Source organism: Physella acuta, unplaced genomic scaffold, assembly GCF_028476545.2.
Source record: "Physella acuta isolate Inbredline_101_S28 unplaced genomic scaffold, ASM2847654v3 ptg000866l, whole genome shotgun sequence".
Taxonomy (NCBI): Eukaryota; Metazoa; Mollusca; class Gastropoda; family Physidae; genus Physella; species Physella acuta.
Genome location: NW_026732383.1, coordinates 116241 through 140328, shown reverse-complemented (window position 1 = coordinate 140328; position 24088 = coordinate 116241). Strand labels below are relative to the sequence as shown.

The 24088-nt window shown below is 31.9% G+C and overlaps 1 protein-coding gene across 8 annotated transcripts; it reads left to right on the top strand.

The window, feature by feature from the left end:
* The first annotated feature begins 1886 nt into the window (after positions 1–1886).
* LOC131952323 (dual specificity protein phosphatase CDC14AB) lies at positions 1887–23152 on the top strand. 8 transcript variants are annotated; one of them, XM_059314935.1, is made up of 15 exons: positions 1887–2273; positions 7744–7834; positions 8091–8259; positions 8445–8524; positions 8757–8823; positions 9099–9161; positions 10849–10936; positions 12195–12425; positions 12980–13118; positions 13224–13389; positions 13583–13698; positions 14387–14602; positions 16524–16562; positions 18031–18172; positions 20293–23152. In XM_059314935.1, exons 1-15 carry the CDS (start codon positions 2222–2224, stop codon positions 20317–20319), a joined length of 1686 nt encoding a protein of 561 aa, XP_059170918.1. In that variant the 5' UTR covers positions 1887–2221; the 3' UTR covers positions 20320–23152. The 8 variants fall into 8 exon arrangements, with proteins under 8 accessions (XP_059170918.1, XP_059170917.1, XP_059170920.1 ...); XM_059314934.1 differs by lacking the exon at positions 10849–10936 and adding an exon at positions 10227–10314; XM_059314937.1 differs by lacking the exons at positions 10849–10936; positions 18031–18172 and adding exons at positions 10227–10314; positions 17436–17514.
* Positions 23153–24088: the final 936 nt, after the last annotated feature.

Below are 24088 nucleotides of genomic sequence, written 5' to 3'. Positions count from 1 at the left end.
TTCGATCATACTTCTGCTTGGTTCATCATGTGTTTACATGCATGTTGGATACAGATGACTCGTTCTAAATAAGATTGTACAAAATTAACTTATAATAAAACAGATGTCGCAATGTAAATCGATGGAGCGATAAAGGGGATGCATGGTAAGCTCAAAAGTCGAGCAATTGTTACTGAGTCCAATTTCTTTTGTTGTACAACCTGGTATAATGTAGTAAAGTGATACGATAGGCTTAAGTAATATTATCAGACGAACGCTTTTTTATTCAATAAATAACGCACTATATAGTTGCCACTAGAACAATAACACTTGATTGATGTGATCAGATAACATGTGTTTTATTCTAGCGTACTTTAAACTGATTAAAATTAAGTTTATTTTCAGATGGATTTTTTTTTAATTGGCGTGGTCGGGTGTTAAAGCTTATGACTGCTAACCCTCGGCTCTGTAAGACGCCCCAGAGTCCCTACCCCCTCCCCCACCTACACAACTCCTATGAATACCTGCATTTTGTTAGAGAAACAAAGGTGGCTGGGTTACTGAAACATATTAACTCTACTTCATCTGCCCATTTGTGTCTTGGGTGAGAACGGGAACAGTTGATGATGAAATATATTAATGCTTTCTTTTTCCTTTTTCAATAACCCTAAGTAGCCATGCCTAGCATGTCTGTTTTTAATAAAAGTAGATTTATATAAGCTCTAAAAAGACACACCTTATTGCAGGTACGAAACTTTCGGGGTCACATAGTATTTAAACTATTAGTCACTAAAACTTACTATACGTGTGACTTGAGCTTTGTTAGTATCATAGTGACAACACAGAAATTGCTTTACCTGAAGCTCTAAACTTGAAATACACACACACACACACACACATATATATATATATATATATATATATATATATATATATATATATATATATATATATATATATGTTTGTTAGTGTGTGTGTGTGCGCGCGTGCGCGTTTATGCGTGTGTGCGTTGGCAAATACCCACACGTGTGTGTGACAAGTGACCCCTCATACAATTTTGCGTTTTTGGTTTTGTGTCACCTCTCTTCCCCTACTATTTTGTTATCTTAACTGGACTGCACCTCCCGCCCCGCCTCGTGACGCCACCGTGTGTGATACATTTTTTTCTAATTCTATGTTTGCTCCTGAGTATGCTATGAAAGACAGAAGTGGGTCGGGTAAACTTGACGTCACGTTATTTTACAGATTTTTGGCACCATTTCCTGCTACACACCGTAACAAACAAGTCCAGAATGGAAGCTATTAATTCCATCAAGGCTCTTTTCGACAGTTTTAAGTAATAATGTCAATACTACCAAGTCTATCTAAATAACATCAATTCACTTAAAAAAGTGACGTTTCACATGCACGACTTTCACCTGATGAGATTTCTTCTCTCTATCCCCCCCCCCTCACAACACACACTATTAGTCATATGTGGCTCTTTTTTCCTAGGTCTAGATTTCTATATTTCTATCTGATAAAAATCGAAATCACTTTTATGCATTTGTTGAAAGAGATGTTGTGGTAAACAAAACAGCCTACAATAACCTAGTAGCATATTATAAAACAGACAGCCCAAAATGTTAAAATTAAAATAGTTTTTGTATATCATAGTTAAAAGATAAAATGCATTAATCAATTTGTGTTTTATTACAAACATGAATGATTGACTTAAATAACTTTGTCATAGGATAGTAAAAATCAAATGTAAATAATAGCCTAACAGGCAATAACAAGAAATCACTTATTCTGCTGAAAGTTACATACAACGATTATTTCTATTGGCCTGTTTTTAAATCGTCATGGAGACGTAGTGTAACGGTGAATTTTGTTGGTGAGTTCAAATCACGTGACCATTCCTGTACATTTCCTCCAGTTCAAACATGGCTGTCTTGCATCTGTATCCCTGACGATCGGCAATCCGATTTTTGTTTATTTCTTTTTTAGTCTTACCTGACTAAAATAAACATTGCTGAGGTGTTCTTATTTAGAAACAGCGTTTAAGTAAATTTATATCAGCCCTAAGGAGACACACGCCAGATTGTCTGAACGAAACTTTCGGGGTTAAGCAGCAAGCTAGTAACGTCAACAAAACAAACCCCCGATTTGCTTTCAAATCCAAATTAGTTATTCTGATAACTAATTGATCTACAAGCTTTGGATACATACACACTCCTAACTGTTAACAGTCAGGGGTATAATGGCCACAGAAGAAAATGAAATTATAGGATGTGCATCTGAGTTCATAAAAGGTTTGAAACTCAATCCAGTCAGAGATTCTTAATCTGTTTCCTTCTTAAAGTTCTCATAGCTTGCCTTAAATAACAAATTTAAATATTAGGCACTGATTTGTAAAAAAAAGTTCTGGTCAATACACCACACACCAATTTACTCTGAACATTTCTTTGCTACAGTTTAACCTAACAATGTTTGAATTCGTACTATTTAGCCTTCCTAAATGGTCCACTCCACCTCTTGTGATATGTATTTATAATTTTATATGCCCATGCAAGCCCTGCTGCCCTTGCCTTTTTTTTTTCTACATTTCTTCTCCATGATTTCCTTTCCTCTATCACTGTTCAGGTAAAAGAAAACCTTAAAAATTGTACAACAGGGTAACCCATATCAAGTTAAACAATTTGTGAAAAGGCAAATTTTTAAAATGAATTTTTACCTTCTCGTATACCTCTAGCTAGGCCAATGCCGCTGCCGAGAAAATCGGACAAATCGGCTTTTCCCTACCCCTTGCATGTTTAACTCTGTTTTTTGCATGCTTTTATTGTGTTTATATTAACATGTTATACATCATTCTGTTCGTAATTGAATAACCTTTTTAACTGTATTAGTTTGATTTCTCTATTATTTCAGACGTTGAAGAAATCGCCGATTAAATCGCATTTTTTACCCTCCGCGGCGACGTGCCGATTAGGGGGGAGGCTTTTTCACCTTTTTAAAAGGGGGGTAGTACTTGGAGTCTATAGACTCTGTGAGTTTTCGTACTACAACTGTGAAACTTGATAGAAGAATAGATTAAATGTACACGTATAACGCTCAGGGTTCTTGGTTAAAATATGTTAAATACTTTCGGAGATATCAGACCGCAAAGTTAAACTAAGTTATTTGAGCTATTTATGGATCGATTTTTTATTTGAACCCTGAGCTGTATTCCTGAAATCTCGACGTTTATTAATATGTATGATATGTCCTATAAGGCCATATAATAAGGACGTCTATAGACTTTGAAGTGGACCGAAAATATAAACACGACGCGCCCTGCTGTGCTTCAAATCGCCGTCTTTAACCTGATGACGCGTTACAAAATTTGTATACACGGATCGAGTTTACCTACTACAACAGTTAAATTTGGCAGACGAATACGTTAAATGTAGACGTATAACGCTCAGGGTTCGTGGTCAAAATAAGTTAAATACTTGTGGAGATATCGGACCGCAAAGTTGAACCGAGTTTCCCGGTCTATTATTGGACATATTTTACATTTCAACCCTGAGCTGTATTCCTGAAATCCCGCCGTTTATTTTAATGTATGACTTGTATTATGGCACCTCGTAATAAAGCCGTCCATACATTTTAAAACCGAACGAAAATAAAAATTAACGCGTCGGCCGCCGTCCGACTGATTGGTGATCTACACATCGTGTGGCACAGCCGAGTGTGTGGTCACGTGACGCTAGGCGGTTGATCCGATTGGATGATACTATAAACAATGTCTAAAGATAGATACATGTGTTCCCGTGTTTGACTCGACGGCTATTGCTACTTTATATTTATAGGCACACAGACATGTTGCATAACTTTGTCTTAACCCATTGAAACGTCAAACAAAAGTTTTGTTAGTATTTACGGCTGAGGACTAATCGTCAAAATTAATCTTTAGAAATTAATCCGAATAGCTTCGGCCCGATCAAACAATGCTGTGATGTGATTCGTGTAACGTTTCATTATTGTGTACATTACATTTTCGTAAAAATGGCTTCAAAAATAAATTAAATTACATCCGGGGCTCTTTTCTACAAATTTTAATACCACTAACAACGTGGGGGTTACTAGCTTGCCAAATCGACCAAAATGGGGTGGGGTGGATGGAGGTAGCCACTGACCATTCTACACCGTGTGTAACATCCATAGCCTCACCCCGCCCCCACTAGTCCGTGACGCGACAAGCCGACGAGCATCGCTTTTGATGTTGTATAACACCCGTACGGTACACGGTGGTTTCATACCCCACCTCCCTCCCCCTTCACTTTGTGCAGTGTTTCTTCCAGACTTTTTTCTCCGGGGGGGCACTTGAAATCTTCGGGGGGGGGGGGGGCGGTAAACTTTCTTCGGGGGGGCGGACACTGTTAAAAGTATATATTTTCTATATAAAATATATAAATTTCATTTCGTTCGGGGGGGGCGGTAAAAAATTTTCGGGGGGGCTTCGCCCCCCCGAAGAGATGCCTGGAAGAAACTCTGACTTTGTGGAGTTGATGTTACTAACCCTCGGGCATAGATCAGGAAATCTTGCCAGACTTTTGTCTCTGAGATTACATAATATTCGTCTGACACGTTCATCGGGTTGGCCGACTAGCCTATCCAGCGGTCGTGTTTACGTAATAGGGCAATAAAATTCGTTGGTCAGAAGACCTGATTACCCACATGTCTGATTGAACTAAATCTAGGCAAAAGCTGGTGGTGGTACACGTGTCTGTGTATAGCCAAACACGGTGATCTTACACAATTTCTAGAATCTACTAGATCTACACAGTCAAGCACTCAAACACGTGCTTTTTTCTTAAGAAAGTTGTTAATTGTAAAAGGCCTACTGGTAGGCTTACAAAATACATAAACCTACTTACTACTAGCATAAACATTGGGCATAAATATAAATGTATGTTATATATCTATAAGGTAAACTATATCTTGTGCAAGTTTTTAAAAAAAATTTTTTTCCTCCAAAGTTTATTTTATTGACATTGTAAAAATGATTAACTTTAATATGGGTAATAATATTACGTAATTACTATAAAGCACACTCTGATTCTGATCAGACACATTTGTAACTAGACTAATTCTATAGCAAAAAGGATTAAGATATTTAAAATAACAAGAAATATAATTATAATGAGATAGGCCTTTAATTTTGGAACAGAGTAGGCCTATAGTATTGCACATAGATTACATAACATCTTTTAAGAAGTTACATAATCACAAATTTACTATAGCATTCTTCTCTTTGTATTGAAAAACTTGATTAGTTATATTTTCTTCTAGTAGGCTATTAACTTGAAGTTAACTGACAATGAGCAAAAGTGATTTTAAAACAAATTCATGGTATATTTTGAGCAAAGGGTGGGATTACATAACCTTAACATTTGATAGTTATGTAACAATGTTGGACCATTTTAAATCTACCATTAGCTTGAGCATATACAAATGTCATATTTTAGATTAAAACAGCGTTACATTTAAAGAATGACTTCTTATCACATTGATTATTAGATGTTTAAAAAAAATTGAAAGGGGGGGTATTACATAATCTATGAGATTAGTAGGTTGAGTAATCGAATGACACTTTTTAAAATAGCATCATTGGATTCAGCATACAAAAATCTATTAAATGTGTTAAAATTACATCAATTGATAAAGTATTCTGGCTTTTATACCACTTTTAGTGAAAAACGCTTAAAAATTTGGTCCATACCCTCCCAGTATTTTTCCTCTTTCAGGGTCTACCCCGGTTGTCTGAAAAAACGGCTGTTTTTTAATGACTAAAAAATTCATAACTTTTTTGTTTATGGTCAGATTTTGAAAATTCAAAATGATCTGTAATCAGATTGACAGCCCCTATCCAAATATGTAACTATTATATTGTTTTACTGAAATTAAATTTTTGCATTGGCCTAGCTAATACCTCCCTGAGTTGGAAAAACATAGTTTTGCAATCTTGTCTGTATGTCTGTGTGTGATGTGTCTGTTAACACGATAACTTGAGTACCGTTACAGCTAGGTTGATGAAATTTCATAAATGAGTGTTGTATCAAAATCGTAGATCCGTATCAACTTTTGAGCAATTTCCGATAACCGGAAGTGGAACTTTTTCTACTTTCAATTTTTCAAAAGCCTATAACTTGAGTACTATTTCAGTTAGATAAATTAAATTTCACATGTAGGCCTAAGTAAAATATCTAATTCTCTGCCTTCTATCAAATTTTGAGTAATTTGCGTTGACTGGAAGTAGTGATTTTCACTATTTCCTATTTATTTCTCAATAAACACATGTGAATTTATAAGGTACTAATAATCCGCACTATTATACACATTTTGTTTGGCGTTCACTTGGTGTGCAATCCTTTTTTCTAGAGATACTATTCTATTTTAAAAAGTTTAAGTTAGGCCTATTAAAAATGGATTAAAAATCATCTCTATTTCCTGAGTTGCCAGCCCCTGTTGTTTTATAAAAGAATATTCGAGAAAGTTTAGGGGAGATCAGGTTTATTTTTTTCTGCTTCCTCATAGACACACAATAGTCTAGGTTTAAAAGTTGTATTACTTGTTAGCCCATCATAGTTGAGCGATGAAGGTACATTTTCTAGGCTAATGAATTTTTTTCTCCGCTCCCTCACTCACAGACAATAGCCATATTCCATGCTCTCTGGAAATGTCAAAAATTGCTCTGCCTCCTTAATCAAATTATTTTGATTCATTATTTAGGCAAGCATATGCTATTTTGCATTATATCTTTCTTTAGGAAATTCAAAATACATGATGTATCACATTTATCTCCCCCCCCTCCCCAAGCACATTTTCACTAATGTGCTATATCTGCCTTCCCCCATTTGTAATTTTTTAAACAAATTTCATTATTTTAATTGTAATATAGACCTAACATTCTGAGCAGAATTAAGTTTTATTCAATTTATTTATTAAAAAATAATTAAGTGGGATGGGCTAAAGGTTAGTCCACTTAAAGGGCCATCCATTTAGAAATCCACATAACACACATACAGCTCCCATTACAGGTCTGCTAGTTAATTGTGTGCTGTGTAGCTGTAGGTGATTTATTCTTTTTCAAAATGTCTGTTTATAAATATTAAAAGTAGAATCAGAATGTTTCAAGTAAAACAGATGTGTAGGAAAGATTATTAAATATTAGTTGAGTTCTTGTTTTAATTTGTTTTCTAATTAATTTACCCTCATTAAAACTTATGCAAGGCCTTAAACTTTACAATTCTTAAAACTTTTCTTTCCATACAAAAAAAAAAATAAGTATTGTATTTGTAAGTAACACGAATTGGTAAATGTGTCATTGGTACATCAAGTTCATAAACTCTACTTCTGTTTTCATTAATCACCGTTTGACAGAAGTACAAACGTACAGGTACTGCAGTTTAACTACCATTTGATCGAAATGGTGTTTCTGTCAAAACATTGGCACTGTCTATTTTAATGTATACATTTTGTATGCAGACTAAAAGTTTTGTGTCTTGTAACATTTAGAACTTTTGATGTTAAGTTTAACATGTGGACGTCCAAATGGATCAAACACATTTACAAAAGTAGACTTTTTGGACCACCACCCTCCTTGTGGACATTAAAAATGGACGACCCTTAAATAATACTCTGACCTAGTATTATGTTTGGTAGAAAGTAAGAAAGCATTATTTTTAGGGCTTAAAGAATATAATTATATTTATATATTTTTTTCTTCTAAACATTTAGATCGACTGTACTTTGCTTCATTACGTACAAAACCAAAATCTACTGCACATACGCATTACTTTTGTGTTGATGAAGAGCTTGTTTATGAAAAGTAAGTTAACTAGCTAAAATTGTGATCTGCACTAGTCATAATTTAAAAAAAGGTGTAAGTTAATTCACTGTATTTTTTTGTTCACTCAATATAGTATATTTTAGTTAAAATAAAAAACTTATTTATTGTTACCAATTTTGGCTGGGAAATGTTACAATATTTATGAAGTAATAATCTACCTTACTAAATTAAATATATTGTTTGAATTAAACTGTGGGACGAATGTATCCTTAACTTATTGTTTGTTTCTTTTTAGTTTCTATGCAGACTTTGGGCCTGTGAACCTAGGGCTGTTATATCGTTACTGTTGCAAAGTGAACAAAAAATTGAAGTCCTTCTCACTTGCAAAAAAACGCATAGTGCACCACACCAGCTTTGATGCACGCAAAAGGGCAAATGCAGCATTTATGATATCAGCCTATGCTGTGAGTTTTTATAACAACTATTTAGTAAAGTAAAACCTGCACAGGCTACTACTTTCATGTTCCATATTTTACTTACATTATTGATAAGTGCTATTAATGACATTTAGCAGAAACTATTTCGCGTCATATGTTTCAATTTTACTGCATTTCAAGTGTTAATATTTTACCAAATTATAATCTATCAGATAATATACTTGAAAAAGACACCAGAAGAAGCATACAGACCTCTAGTTGCAGGTTCTAACCCCCCATTTCTTCCATTCAGGTATTGAGGACAACAGTTATTTTTGTTTATTAAGTTTTATGTTTATTAAAAGTAACTTCATATGATGAATATTTTTATTTTCCTGTACTTATATTTGATTTTTTTCCTTGATATTGTGTGAATACTTTCACATGAAATTATTTAACGGATTTCACATTTGAATATCCTGTTTTAAAAGTTCACTTACAGATTACTCAAAAATAAAAAAATAATTCAAAACTTCCTGTTACAGAGATGCCTCATTTGGACCATGCTCCTATAACCTTACTCTGTTAGACTGTTTGCATGGTCTTAATAAAGTAAGTACTTACTATATTGTTGACTGATGTTTATTTATGCATTTTAAAATCTTTTACTTAATTCATTTTGTATGTAAAGAATTTTTAGTAAATTAGTGTTGACATGTATTTTTAATTAAGCTTTTTATTTAATCTGAAAATAATTTCACCATAAATACAAATTTATGTGGAATGTACTATTTGTATGGCAATAAGGTGTACTTAGGTTTTGATAAAAAAGACTCAAGTTAAAATACATTTGTAAAACTTGATCCACATTTAAAAACTTGTTACAGGCCCTGGACAATGGTTTCTTTAATTTTGAGACATTTGATGTTGATGAATATGAGCATTATGAGGTGAGTTAAAAGATCTGATTCTCCACCTTCACAGTTACACTGAAACTTGACATGTTTCCTATGAAAGTTTTTTAAAACTAATATAAATATGCACCTAATATAAATATTCACCAACAGAAACATAAAAGGTTTGATGTAGTTTTAAGGTAAAAACATACACAAGTAGTCATGGTTATAATTTTTAGTAACACAGTAAGAAAATTATCTAAACAGCACGAATGTACATAACCATTATACTCTATAAAAAAGTTAAACACTACAAAACTATTAGTAGGAATACATTACTCACATACTTGTGAAAAAATTGCTTATTTCACTTATTATTAGTAGCAGATGTATCCATATATTTACCTGTCTGATTAAGATATTACTGTGTAAAAATTCACACGTATCTTACATTTTTAAAATTATCATGTCAGGGGTTGGCATGGTTGAGTCAGTAAAGCTCATAAGTGCTAAACCTGAAAAGTCCTTGGGTTCGAACCCTTGGGCAGGTGAGCCTTATACCTGGGGACAGCAACTCTTCTAGGAGAGACAACTCAAAAATCAAACAACTGCTGCCTTGTAGTTTGTTCTTGGTTGGACAAAGGCCATGGAAGTAAATCTGAAAAAGAAAAGCAGACTGAAATCTGAGTCAGTTGCCTTAATGGCGCATAACCAGTATACTAAATTGTGTTGGAGGGAATCCCTTCTAACACTAAAATTAGGAATGAAGAAGATGAATAAGATCACCAGTCATTCATATACAATTAGTGCTATGTTTAAAATATGTTCATATAAAGTGTTTCTTATTGCAATAATCAAGATGTGGTAGAATTCACCATGAAATAGAGACCATTGGTAAAAACCAAGTTAAAGATGAAGCTGAAAGCTACATTTAATGGCCCATTTTCATTCAGTCATATTGAGTAAAGTATATGAAGCAACTGTGTACCTGTGTACTAATTCATTTCACCCATACATCAAGATACTTGGATGATGTGCCATAATAAATAGAGAAGGTTACAAATTTGGATATCAGAAGTTGGGGGCCAGTTTAACATGTCATATGCTTATTGTTTGCAGAAAGTAGAAAATGGTGATTTGAACTGGATTTTGCCCAACAAATTCTTGGCATTTTGTGGACCCCACCCTAAGTCAAAGATAGAAAATGGTAATGTGAACATTGAGGGTCCAGGCTGCAGCATCACAGCCTTGACCAACTGTGAATGCAGCTTGTATGGTGCTTACTAATCCTATGCAAGAAGGATGGGTGCTTGAGTTAAATTTTTAGTTCATCATGAAAACTTTGTTGAATATAACTTGATTTCAAAGTATAAAATAGATCTACATTTGATTACTTAAGTCAAAATAATAGTAATTTGAAACTTCTCTAGGCATTAAACCATCCTTGTTGCAATTTTGTATATAAAAGTATTTGTGAAGAGCTTATAAAAGACAGTATTTAGCTCTTAGAAGCCACTCATGAATGCTTTTATATATATATATATCAACCTTCTGTCCACTGGGACAGTTTTTTTGAGTCAGCTGGTATAGATGGGAGGTGTCCTGGTTTATAGACTACCTCTCATCTCAACCACATGACACTCGTTAATGCTTTCTCTTCTTGATTTTATTCTCATTTTTTTTTTTTTGTCTATTTGTGCTCGTTCGTCATTCCAATACCCAAACTGGGCTAATCACACAGAGAGTAGAGAATGGTGATATCAATTGGATAATCCCTGAAAAAATGCTAGCCTTCAGCGGTCCTCACTCTGAGACCAAGATACTCAATGGTAAACTTTGTCACTAAGTACCACTGCTCATCTCATTCCTATGAGTTGTTCATGGATTTAGAATAGATGAAACGTTTTTCCCTCACTTTTTTTTTTACTTAGTTAATAGCTCAAGTTGATTAAAAAATTTTTGTTACGTTGTAAAAAAAAACACTTGTATTCTTATACAGTCAACAGTTTCTATGAACTGACTGAGTTTTTTTTGTTGAATTGTAAGAACTCTGGACCTCAGATTAAGTAATTTAAAAAGTAGCCACACTTAAGCATAAATACATCAGCAGAAAAGTAGTAACATTCTTAGTACTGAATTAAAACTTCAGACTCACTGACCTATTGAACTCATCATGTCTAAACAATCATCAAATGATTTTAGAGACTTCAGTATGCATTAAAATGTTAATGTTTCTGAATTTTAATTAAATATCACAGAGGAAATTAATGTAAATTGGGAAATAACATGGACACTATTTATTGATTTGTTATGGGGTAATTGGGCCATAAATAACTGTCTTGAATGAAAACTTGTTAATTTGTTTATGAGGTACAGGTTGGTTCTTTGAAAACATGCCTGTTAAAAAATATTAATTTTTCCTAAAAGCAATGAGTTGCAGAAATGTAAAAACAAAAGGAATACTATTCTCTTTCTTAAACTTACCTATGCTCATCAAGATCTTTTAAAATTGAATGTTGTTGTAATATCTACTTTTATAATGGATGTCTGGAATATATTTCAAAGTACACCCTGTGCATGTAACAAGCACTTTTATTGGCATTCAAAGCATGCTTGTGTTTGTTAATTATTAAGTTGCACAAAATCTTCATAGATACAACTCATTCTGGGAGTTAGTAAAAGTACTAAATTAGTATAAGAAAAAGTTTCATCTGAAAAAGAATGCTGTAATATTCCCTACTAAGGCTTTTTATCTAGGCAATACATCTTTTGTACTCACTTTTACAATGTGTGAGATTTTCACTTTTTCCTTCTCCAAAATGTGTTTTATTTGTTATTTTGAAATAATTTCTTGCTGTACAACTTTGAAATACTATATGATGAAAAAATTTTGCCATATAATTTTAAGAATTTCCTTAACAATAACTTATTTTATTTTACAAGTGCTCAGAAGAAAGTTATTTTACACCATTATTTTATTCTTTAAATGTAAAAATTATTAAAATATTTTTCCTTATGCTAAAATGTTTTGACCATATGGCTTGTTTGTGCAATCTAAAATATTTCCTTCTTGTATTAATTTACCAGGTTACCCTCTTCATGCGCCTGAGTCTTACTTCCCTTACTTCAGAAAACACAACGTTACAGCTATAGTTAGGTTAAATAAAAAAATCTATGACTCCCGGCGGTTTGTTGATGGTGGATTTGAACATCATGATCTTTTCTTTATTGATGGTAGTGTTCCCAGTGAATCTATTGTAAAGGCTTTCCTTGACTTATCTGAAAATACTGATGGAGCAGTAGCTGTTCATTGTAAAGGTAAAAAACTAAAGTTTTCAAGAATAATCCTCATTTATTTTATTCATTTATTATTTCCTTTTATATTCTAAAGATTTTCAGTGCCAAACACTCACAGACATTATTATTTTATAATTTCACAAGACTACCTAAACTGTATGGTGCAGAAAATAAATCATTATTGAAAAAGAATTAGTTCTCAGATTTAGCAAAGACAACTGTACTGTGGTGTATTTAGTTGTTTTTACTTACTGTTTAACCATGTCACATCTGGTTTTAAGTGCTTTCAAAATTTCTACTTATTAAATTAATTAAGAATCTCACTAAAAAAAGACAACTGTACTGTGGTGTATTTAGTTGTTTTTACTTACTGTTTAACCATGTCACATCTGGTTTTAAGTGCTTTCAAAATTTCTACTTATTAAATTAATTAAGAATCTCACCTAAAAAACAACTCACAGCCAATACTTTATTTTATCTGTAACACTTAAAACCAGAAGTAACATTTTTGTTGTGTGTTGAGAACTGTTCTTACTTTTTTATTTATATAAAGCCTTAAAATTTCCCCTTTTCAGCTGGGCTTGGTAGGACAGGCACTCTTATAGCCTGCTACCTTATAAAGCATTACAGATTCACTGCAGCTGAAGCCATTGCCTGGTGTCGTATTTGTCGACCTGGATCTGTCATAGGACCTCAACAGAATTTCCTGGAAGAGTAAGTGCATTTCCCCTAATTAGGTCTATGGGCTGCCTTCTGTAGTTCTACTTAACATATTTATCTGATGGCAGTGGAAAGTAAAATAAAATGTTCTGATCTTAGGAAACAGTCTTGGCTCTGGAATCTTGGTGACAGGTTCAGGGATCAGCATGTCAAGTCTAAGAGGGAGAGACAGAGTTCAGTTTCTAAGTTGTTGTCAGGTGTAGATGACATGCGGATAGATGATTCCATAGACAGTGAAAACCGTTACAGTAACCTCTATGAGAATGTAAGTTCTGTAGATTTATTTCTCTAATTTGGTTAATTCATCAATGTTAGACATTTTTTAATGTTTGTTTAAAGTTACAGATGTAGATAAAAATTTTATTATTAAAATAGAATAGCCACTGTGTGTCTTTGTTCAGGCCCTTAAACATTTAGGTAAATTTATAGCAGAGATTAATCCAATGTGTCTTCTGTAGCTTTATTCAGGTCCAGTGACACGGAGTTCAGGGGGAGAAACTCAGGGTGATAAATTAAACCAGCTCAAACTTTTGAGAGGAAAGCATACCCGATCAGCTACGACCGGTGCTATAGTGTGAGTATCTAAACTAGTCTTTGCTAAAATTCATTCATTCAACTAAACATGTTTTTAACTGATTTAAAGAAACTAAATCCTTAAATACATTACTTTGCCATTTGATAGAGTTGTTTAATAACTTGTAGATTAGCCATTGTGTGTAATGATTATAGTTTCATACACATTTTTCTTACTTAAGTAACAAGTATTTATTTTTTTGAGTGTAAGGACATTTTCCTTCTTTACACCTGATTTAAATCAGCTTTTAGATATGGTGGTGTGCTTTAATACACTGACATGTAAGAATTTGGTAATTGTTACATAAACTTTTATGATGTAATATTCATCTGGTCATTTTTTTAAAACTTGTTTTCTTAAAGTCAGTATTTTGTACACAAATTGTGGAAACTCAGTTTTAGAAAAATATAATTTTGGAAATTATTTATTTTGGTTTTGTACATTTCTCTGACTATTGCATTATTCAAGAATGTTGCATAGGTGAATGCTTGCCTCTTATTCCAGCTCCCTTATTTGGTTTGATTGCTCCTGAGATGTGACAATTATTTTGATTTTTATCCATGTGTATATTTTTAGTTGTTGCTACCTCCCACGTCCAGCATTCTAGCTCACTTGCTCTTCCTTTACTTAACCAAATCTTACCACTTGCCTGTTTGGATTTCACAACACTGGTGCCCACCCCTTACAGATATGATGATCTTAAGGGCCACAAGCGCTCCACCACCCAGCCACCCCGGCAAGCAGGCAGTAAAAGTCCTCAGGGTGTCATATCTCCTCTCAAATCCTCCAAAGTTTACAGTCACACCTCCAGCAACACTGTAACCAATGCAAGCAGTGGGGCATTGACCGGCAAAAGGCATGTCCCACGGCATATGTCCTCAACTACTGGCACTACTGGGAAAAGGTTGGTAGAATCAAACAAAAATGATTACACTTTTTGTTTTGTTTTCACAAGTTTCACACTTGACTTACTTTGTTCAGCTAATTTGATGGTATATTCTAAGGGTACTGTGTGGAAAGGACATAACTCAAAAGCTTTTTAACATCCAACATATCAAGATGCTTAGCAATTGTACATTGCCTCCTGCTGTAAAACTTTATATAGCTGTTATTGACAATTTATGTCCTCTTTTCTTATTATGACTATAAATACATACAGAGCTTGTAACTTGGCAATTCATTTTTCTTTAGATACAAGATTTTCTCCCCTTTTTGAACCCTCTTTGCTGTTAAATCTGCCTCTATTAACATTATTTTTTTTTGGAGTAGATATTTCCCAAATTATGTACCTCTTCAATATTCTGTCATCTTTATTTAGAAATTACTATTCAGAAATATATTAGTCTGTAGTACTAGACTTACTTTTAGACAACAAATATTTTGATAACAATAAATAATCATTATATGCATTCTCGCTTTAGATTTTTAGTACCTTTCTAGTAATAAATAAATTGTCTGATATATAATTAGTGGGCCAAATCAGAGAAAACATCTGTTTTAAGCTTATTTTAAATCGGTAGTTTAAAATGGCTGCTTTACATTATAAATGACTTTAAATGTATCAAGTAAAAATTTAGTGTATTGATACTGAGCTGAGGATCTGAGGTTAAACATGATTTTTTTCCAAGACCAGTTGTGTTCAGCATGTTTCATTTTCCAAGAGTGTTATTCACCAGTTTGCCAGTTTTTGTTAACCGTATTTTAATTTTTTATTATGTATATTATTTTATTAAAGTTTAATTTAATATAAAAAAAAGTAAAATTATTCGTAGACCTATACAAATAAATGCCCACTCAAGATAGCAGTAGTTTTTTACTAATTTTCAAAATTGATACTCAAGTTCAGCACAAATATTGTCTTTAAAAAAGCAATTAAAGATTAGCCAATTATTACATGAAAAACATAAGACGCAACCACCCAAAGACCAATATACATTATATATATATATATATTTATTTATTTATATAATGTGTGTAAGACATTTTAATATAGAAAATTATATTAATTTAAATTTACAATTTACATTTTCTATATAAAATGTGAGCACATTATTATTTCATTACACTGAAATTTATATTTATTTATATTTATTATTATATTTAATTCTAATGGTCCTGATAAGGTTAAGAGCCACTGTCTTTTGTTACATTTACATTGCTGGACTTCTATCTTGCACCTTTGTGTGTGTTCAAGCATATTATGGAAAATCTGTTTCCTGTTAAAAAATTTTGGTGACATATGAACCTTGAAGTTTTTCTATCCACATCAATATTTATCTCTTATCCTTTTTCTTCTAGTGCGTCTCATTCAGAGACACAACTAAACTCACCATCAAAATCTTCTTGACGATGTTTGTTTTTAAATATAAACATTATGACTAGTTTTTGTGTAGAGTATTTGTTATTATCAATTACAAAAAATATTAATGTTTTTGAAGTGGTTTCAATTAAAGTGTACTCAATGTTTTTTGCCCTTAAATAAATTTTAGATAGGTATTTAATTTGTTAATAAAAATCTAATAATTATAAATAATTTTCAAAGGTTATTAGAAATTTTTGCCTATAGGCACTATGGTCATTAAAAAATTCTAATTAAAAAAAAACCACTAGAGTTAGTTTTACAGCTATAATGAAAGAATGAGGCAATACTTCAAAGTTTTATTTTTTGTATAAAGCCCCTGGCAATGTGTATATGTCCTTCACTTGAATATTTCATGTTGGCATAGATGTTAGTTTTGTATATAACCTGGTTTGTTAGTTTTTTTCACTGAGATGGAAAACTATTGCCAGTTCCCTAGTGACTAAAAGCTACTTATTTTATTCAGAAAACAAGCGTACAGTCTAAGGAAGAACCTTAACACCAGGTATGGGCCACTGTATGTATAGATGAAGCCCTCCTGATCATTGTTTTTTCAATCTGTGGTTTGCTATTTATCAACCCTCTGCCTTTATTTAGTTGACTGTCCTGTTCACTTTTTACCATTTTAATTAGCAGAGCTGAGGTGGCATTTTAATTCAAGCTTAACTTTTGATTTTGGCTTAACTCAACAGCATGCTTTTAAAGGATGCTTATTTATTTTATATTAACATTATTTTTTCAAGCCGAAGAAAGATATTTTGTAAATTTAAAAAAGTCTTGCCTAAAAGCAGTTAATTGAACTAGAATATACATTTAAAGCATTAACAATAACAGAGTTGGCTAAATATTACTTAGCTTTTTGTTTCCTGTGCTCTGTTCCTTGTTTAGCAAGTTTAGTAGTTGACCCCGAGTTTAGTTTGTTTTTTGTGATTTACTGAGCAGCACGTGGTCAGTGTTTGGTTATATTAGTGGGAACGGTTTGCTTTGATTTCTTATAATACACACTGATCTTTAGTTTTATTTCTTTATCTCTTTCATTCAAGTGATCTCATAATATTTTTATTTTGGTTTCTGATTATACAAATTGTTAAATCTTTTCTAGCAAAATAGTTTGTTCTTTTGTTAGTTAAATATACTGTGAAGTACTTCCTGTGTTTTATCAAATATTTATGTGTTGTGACAGTAGATCTCTTATTTTTTGCTTTCCTTAACAAGTGTACAGTGTTGGACTGTCCTCTTAACTTTTTAAACAAGCTGTGTTGATTAGTATGGCTTTTTGGTTATCATTTGTGTTAGGAGTTACCTAGCTGAGTGTCGTATTACAACTGATAATAATTTTGTATTTCACCTGCATGGTTTCACTAAACATTGTATAAAGGATGGCAACTGGGTGCCCCTATGAACAGTTGTTCTCAACTGACGGCTTTTACAGGAATAGTGAGGATGGATAGCAAGAGGCAAGACTTGTTGCACAGCTTTATTTGTTTACTTTTCTGTTCATCCCAATTTTATGAAACTTTTCAGTTTTTTATCAAATTTTAGTGATTGGTGGTTATCTAAGTTTGATAATAGATTGTAATATTTACAGGTCTTAACTTATAGCCTTGATGTTTATTCTTAAACAGTTTGCCTTTTTGGCACTTATATTTATTAAAGTAACTAAACTCACTTAAGGGCATTTAAAGTTTTTTCGATACCTCCCTTTTGAAATATGCCGTAAATTAAAAAAGACATCTTGATTAATAAGATAAATTGATTGTAATTTAAAATAAATTGATTTCATTGGTTCATATTAGCAATGGATATAATTGTTGTGGATGTGTGTGTATAAAACCCTGGTAAACATGCTCTTTCTCTTTGCTGCTGCTGACTGTCAGTCAAGGAACAAAGTTAACTAAGAGAAATAACTCTGGCCTCCCATCCTATTGATTACAATTTTGTATTTCGATGTATTCCTTTCTGGTCCTAATCAGCCTTACTGCAGTTGGCTTGAATGGGGAGACAACAAGGGACAGTGGAAACCATCTTAGTCTGACAAGATCTGACAACTGTTTCACCAGCAATTCTTCCACTCCAACGTGGCCTTACAAATACCACTTGAGGTCCAACCACACTGTAAGTCATAAGCCAAGCCAGTTGCAGTGCACTAACCATTATTCATGTGTACAGCACCTGCTTACAGGGACTTCATTGTCAACTCCAAACCTGATCATTCATCATGTTTTTTTTGTGTGTGTAGCAAACTCACCAACCAAATTTCTTGCGGACATCTGTATGACTTTCTAGAGGATGATAGAAATTGAACTAAGGTTGTTCATATATTCAGGATACTGTTTGGTTGATTTTCACTTTGCATGCAGATGTCCTATAACACACACCCCCCCTTTCTGTATTGTATTCACTTGATTATTGTCATTTATTATTCTGTGTCACTTAGTTTTTAAATAATAATTTAAAAATCCAGAGCTACGTTGTGGGCATTTAAAAAAATAAATAAATTCTTATTTGACTTGATCTAATGTTGATATTACAGTAAGATGATATATTTTAGTTGCTATATATGTTTTCTAATTTTGTTTCCCCGTTACCTAACATCCAAGTTTAAGTTAAGAAATTCCTAAAAATAGTATTTCGATATCAACTATCTATGTTTTCAGAGAACATAATTTTTTTTAAAATTTTTTTTTACTGTTGATTGATAATTTAATATTAATTTTACACATTTTGTTTATAATATTTTGTTGTATTCTTACAAAAACTATGTATGAAATTTTGATGTAATTATTTAAGTCATTAACAAAAACTAACTTGACCCTATTGAAACTAAAAACTTTTTCTAACGGTTTGTGGGATTGTAAAGTGATAACTTAACATAGACTGCATATGTAATCCATGCCATATAAATTATCCATTAATCTTGTTTTCCTACTGATTTTTATTATTTGATTAGTTTTTAATTACCTCATTTTACAGCTGTAAGTTGTGATTCTCTTACCAAAGTATTTATATGATGAGTAGAGTGACATTTTACTTCCCCTTTATCCCCCTCTTTAAAATTTGATCTCTTGAGATGATAGGATAAACATCTGATTGACTTGCTACCAAGTGGCAAGCAGCATTTTATTTGATAATTCACATCTTGTATGTGCATTATATGTTTCAGGTCATTATCTTTAAAAAAAATAGTGATTTCTTAATTTTTTAAAAATTTGATTATGATCTATATTTAAAAAAAAAAGAACTCTTATATAGTTAGCTTTATAGTGCATAAATGAAAATTGCTTGGTAGTTAACTGCTAAATAGACAATTGATTGTTATGTGTTATTGCCTCATTATTTTCTATATGTTTGCCACTTTAATCATGCAATCACCTTTCATCTTACTTAAGAGCAAATTACTTAATTCAATATACACTAGTCTAAATATATTTAATCAGAATTTCAATATAATCTCACTATATTCTAACACTAGATGAGTCAAAACTAATTTATATTAACCACTAAAAGAAGTACTCAACTGATAAGTGCCAGAAACTTGGTGCCTAAACACATTAAGAATATCAAAACCAGTTTTTAAATGGTACCAAATGCCGAGTGTAGAGGTTCCACTTCAAAAGCTAGCACACCAAGTTTTTGTATGCACCCAAATCACTACAAACTCTATTTCATTTTTCCATTTCCTTAAATTATATTTTGAGCTTAGTATACCATACACATTTTTGTGTCAGTGTTTTTGTATATATTTTTCTAATGACTGAGACTATCCTACGTGAATCAAATATATTCTAGATCATAATTGTAATAGTATTTTGACAGTAACTAGATAATAGTTGTGCATGCTTTTATGTCTAGAATATTACTACTAAAAGTAATTTAAATGATACAGTTATAATTGCATTCATTATCCTTTAATACTTGATTTAAAAAATTAAAGTGTATACTCTTCAATTTTTGGATGTTGTATGTAGTTTATATATAAAATATTTTCTTGCACTTACATAAGACCATACCAAAACAGTATTTTTAAGTTATGATTTATGTTTTTAGGAAACTGTTTTGTACTTTAAGATATATATTTAACACTCTCATATCCTTTTATTTACTTATCAGTTTTATGACAACTATAACACCCCCCTAACACTGATGCAATTAAAAAAAATGTTTTTAATTTTTTAGTCCAGAGAGTTAGGTCAAAACAGAAGCCTGATTTTAATCAGTTGTTCCTTGTGTTTCAGATCAGGACCGCTCTCCCGTACTACTAAAGTTACACTGGTTCGATAAAGCTTGTAAGAATTGATGGACTGGCTCAAGCTTCTGGACGCATGCAAGAGGTGCCTGAATGTTGGATGACTAAGGTGGAGAAAACCATCTGCCCCTGCCCATGCTGCTATACAACATCATTCATGGCTTTTTAATCTAACTGCTGAGCATACCATAAACCTAGTTTGACTTTTTGTCCATTGTCTCATGTTGAAGCATTTCCTTCAGATAGTCACATTAAGGTGGCTATTCATTTTATTATAGCTCACGATGTTCCTAGGATGTCTTAATGTTCTCATTGAAATAAGAAAACTATTTTTTTCTGAAAATATGGTTTTTAAGAAATAGCTAATCCCCTTAAATTTTGTCAAATCTTTGCAGTTCACAATTTTATTAAAGAGTGGGGTTTTATTGTAATTATATAACTGTATATTTTTAAAAAAAGGCAGCTGAATAAGAATCCTATAATAAAATAACATAACCCAGAGCATACCAAAGGCATTTTTAATGTTAGTAGCAGAAATAGAAGGCTGGAACCTGCAGTATTTTTCTAAAGTTTTCTTGACTTCTAGGGCCCTTCTCACTTTGTAATTGTGTAGCGTGTGCTGTTTGCAGATGGTCTTGTGGTTGTACACTCTTTCTGCATGTGCCACTCTCTCTCTGCTACTGACATCTTTCCAACTTAGAACGGTAAAATCTATTTCTGCTTTGTATGCATTTGTTTGACTGTTCCAGCATCCCTTATTGATTTATGAGTTATATTTCACTATTGTTTTCTTCATGATGGAAAGGGCAAACATGTTGATTATTTTTTTTTATTTCATGAAAATGTATTTTTATACAAATAATGTGATTTTATTTTTTTTTTAAATTGTTTATCTCTAATTGCTTATTAAGTTTAACCTGTTGAGCCATGGTCTCCAAAATATTAATTTGTCTTATCTCATACCCAAGGCTGTTTTGAAGCCTTAAGCACCTTAGATCTGTTTCCTATACAAAACCATTGGAATTCAAAGGGTTAGAAAATAACATTACACCAGGAGACTCTCTGGCATTGAAAGCCATGCTGTAGTTAAAATATAACAATTTGTTGAAGTTTTGAGACCTGTTGTTCTATTATGGACATCTATTTGTACATATTATACATATATTTTTAACGATTATTCTGTAGATGACGCATATTTATCTAGTGGTTTTATATTTATACAAACTTTAACGTTTGTGCATGATCATGTCCTATAGGGCTGTTTGAATATGCACAAATACACTTTTATCTTGCTCTCTGTTGTTATTTTATTGTGGATCTTTTCTTTTAAAAAAATCCCATTTAGACAGTTGAATTTATGGAACAATTAAAAATTTAAACAAGTCTCAACCCCTCCTAAACAAATTTTTTCTTTTTGCATTATTTTTTCCTTGTTGAGTGGATACTGAAAAGAAAGAAATACAGCATCCAAATCTATAAACCTTTTACAGTCTACAAATTGCTGAAACCCATGATAACAATTCTATAATCATTTGACATCAATTAAAAAAAAATATTTTTACATGTGCACACCATATTTTCTAACCATCAAGGTATGCTTAAATGGGTTTCAAGAAATAATCAGATTTAAATAATATATTTTTTTTTCACCTTTTTAAAGCTATCTTCTGGAATTATTTTCCTGAATTTCACAAAGTCAATAGCATGAACACACAAGACATGCCGGAGGAACCCACACTTATCATCTATAAAGTATGCCCTAAAAAAATTACCATCACACTGGTTGCAAAACATCTATTTTTAAAAAAAAAATAATACAGTATTTTTATTCTTATTATGTAAACTAGACTGTTTTTATTTTTCTTTCTTTTTTTCTTAACAGTCATAATCTAGAAGGTGTAGTCCTGGCCATCTTCTGTTAGACTTGTAATTTTGTTTTTAGTTCTAGACTTAGAAAGATGAGTGGGTGTTGTTTGAAAACTTATGATCTGTTAGTGTTAGTAATCAGACTTGTTTGATCTGGAATGCTTCATTAATAATCTGAATAAAATGTGCCATCTTTTTAGCCTCAATTTACTTTTTGTATTATATACTTATAAAAAAAAAGAGACCTACATATTTTTGTTAATTGAATGTTGTAAGGATTGTGTAACATGTCTGAATACACAAGTGCACTTGTAATATTGAGTCTAATTTTTTATGGTATTGGTCTGTCTCTGTTGATCATCGTATAAGATCTTAAGAATTTTTTATAGGTATATGTACTTACCCTTTGTATTCATAGTAATCAGTTTATAGACATTAGTATTTTCTGTATACCCAGCTGGTTTCATTATAAAATTTGCCCATCATTTTTAACTAATAATATCCCCTTAAAGTTTTTAAGAATATTTTGTATACCATTTTTTTTTCTCACTGTTTTCAGTAGAGTTGGGTTAGTGCATTTTGAGAAGAAAAAACAATTATTGATTTATGAATTCTCTAAAAGTTGGGTTAAAATGAAGTAGATAATTGCATCATACATTTTTTTTTTATTTTAGAAAAGAAAATTTCTTAAAGCGTTTCAAAAGTTTTAGAATTAATTGAACAGAAAAACCATCGAGAAATTGCATTACAAAGTAGTTCTTGTTGTCTTGTTGTGGAAAGCAATGAATTTCTTTAGTTAATGTAGACACTACTTTGCCATTTAATTGGCTGCCATTCATTAATAAATCCCTTTGTTGCTTTCTTCAAGCAGCTAAAAGAAAGATCTAAATACAATAAAAGAAATATTTTTAAGCACCAGATGTTTGTTTACTTATGTTTTTTTTCTTTCATCTGCTCAAGGTTTCACTTTTCTTTGACCCAAAGCTAAAGAAAAATTTCTGTTTGATTCATTCAGTTCTGTTCATTTTGTTGATACAAATTTTAATTTTTTTTAGACAGTTATTGATCTAGCCTTATTCTTTAAAAAAAAAATAAACCCAACCATTTGATCATTTTGGTTGTAAGAAATACAATTTATACAAGTTAAACAACTTTAATTTTAAACTATAAATTACCATAATATTGTAATTATTAAATGATCATTTTGTCAAGAATTTTGTCAATTCTTGTTTCTGCAAAGTAAACTTGCTTTAAGACCTAACTTGTTTACTTTCATAATTTAAAAAAAAAATGTCATTTTTTTTTAATATGAGCTTGTTTTGAGGTACAACACATTATTAATGAATTTTAAATTTACTTGCTTTTGCTGCTGAAAGATGACACCAATGTAAAAACAAATCGACTTCTTTTTTGTTTTAAATGATTTCCTGTATTGCACCGCTAAGCTTTTCTTCCAAGAAATCAGATTAAAATTTGATATAAAGTGATATAAGAACATCAAAAACAACAAACCTTTTGTATAGTGGGTTCTAGAGTGTAATTTTCAATAGTTTAATTATCTTAATAGCTTAATTATCTTAAAGAAAGGTAATTAAACTTATGTGACACATGCTTATCATGCCTGCATAAAATATCTGCTTAAGTTATTTAAGGTGAAATAAAATGCATGAAACTTCAAGCTACCTGTATCTTGGATAATTTCCTGAATTAAATTCCTTTAACAGTTCACAATTTTGATTGATTTTCTCAAAAAAGGTGTTCACTGAAATCAATTTGACAGTCACTTTTGATTATTTGTGTTATGGTTTCTAACCCCTGCAGAAAAAGTTTCCATTTTTTTATGATGAGGGTGTTAGCTTTCAACTGTAACATGCATGTATAATATTTTCTAGTAACTAGAATCTCTGATGTTTAGAGAA

Coding starts and splice junctions, on each gene's coding strand:
- LOC131952323 (XM_059314935.1), top strand. CDS start 2,222: ATGGCCACAGAAGAAAATGAAATTATAGGATGTGCATCTGAGTTCATA. Junction 7,835..8,090: donor GAAGAGCTTGTTTATGAAAA/GTAAGTTAACTA, acceptor GTTTCTTTTTAG/TTTCTATGCAGACTTTGGGC. Junction 8,260..8,444: donor TTATGATATCAGCCTATGCT/GTGAGTTTTTAT, acceptor ATAATCTATCAG/ATAATATACTTGAAAAAGAC.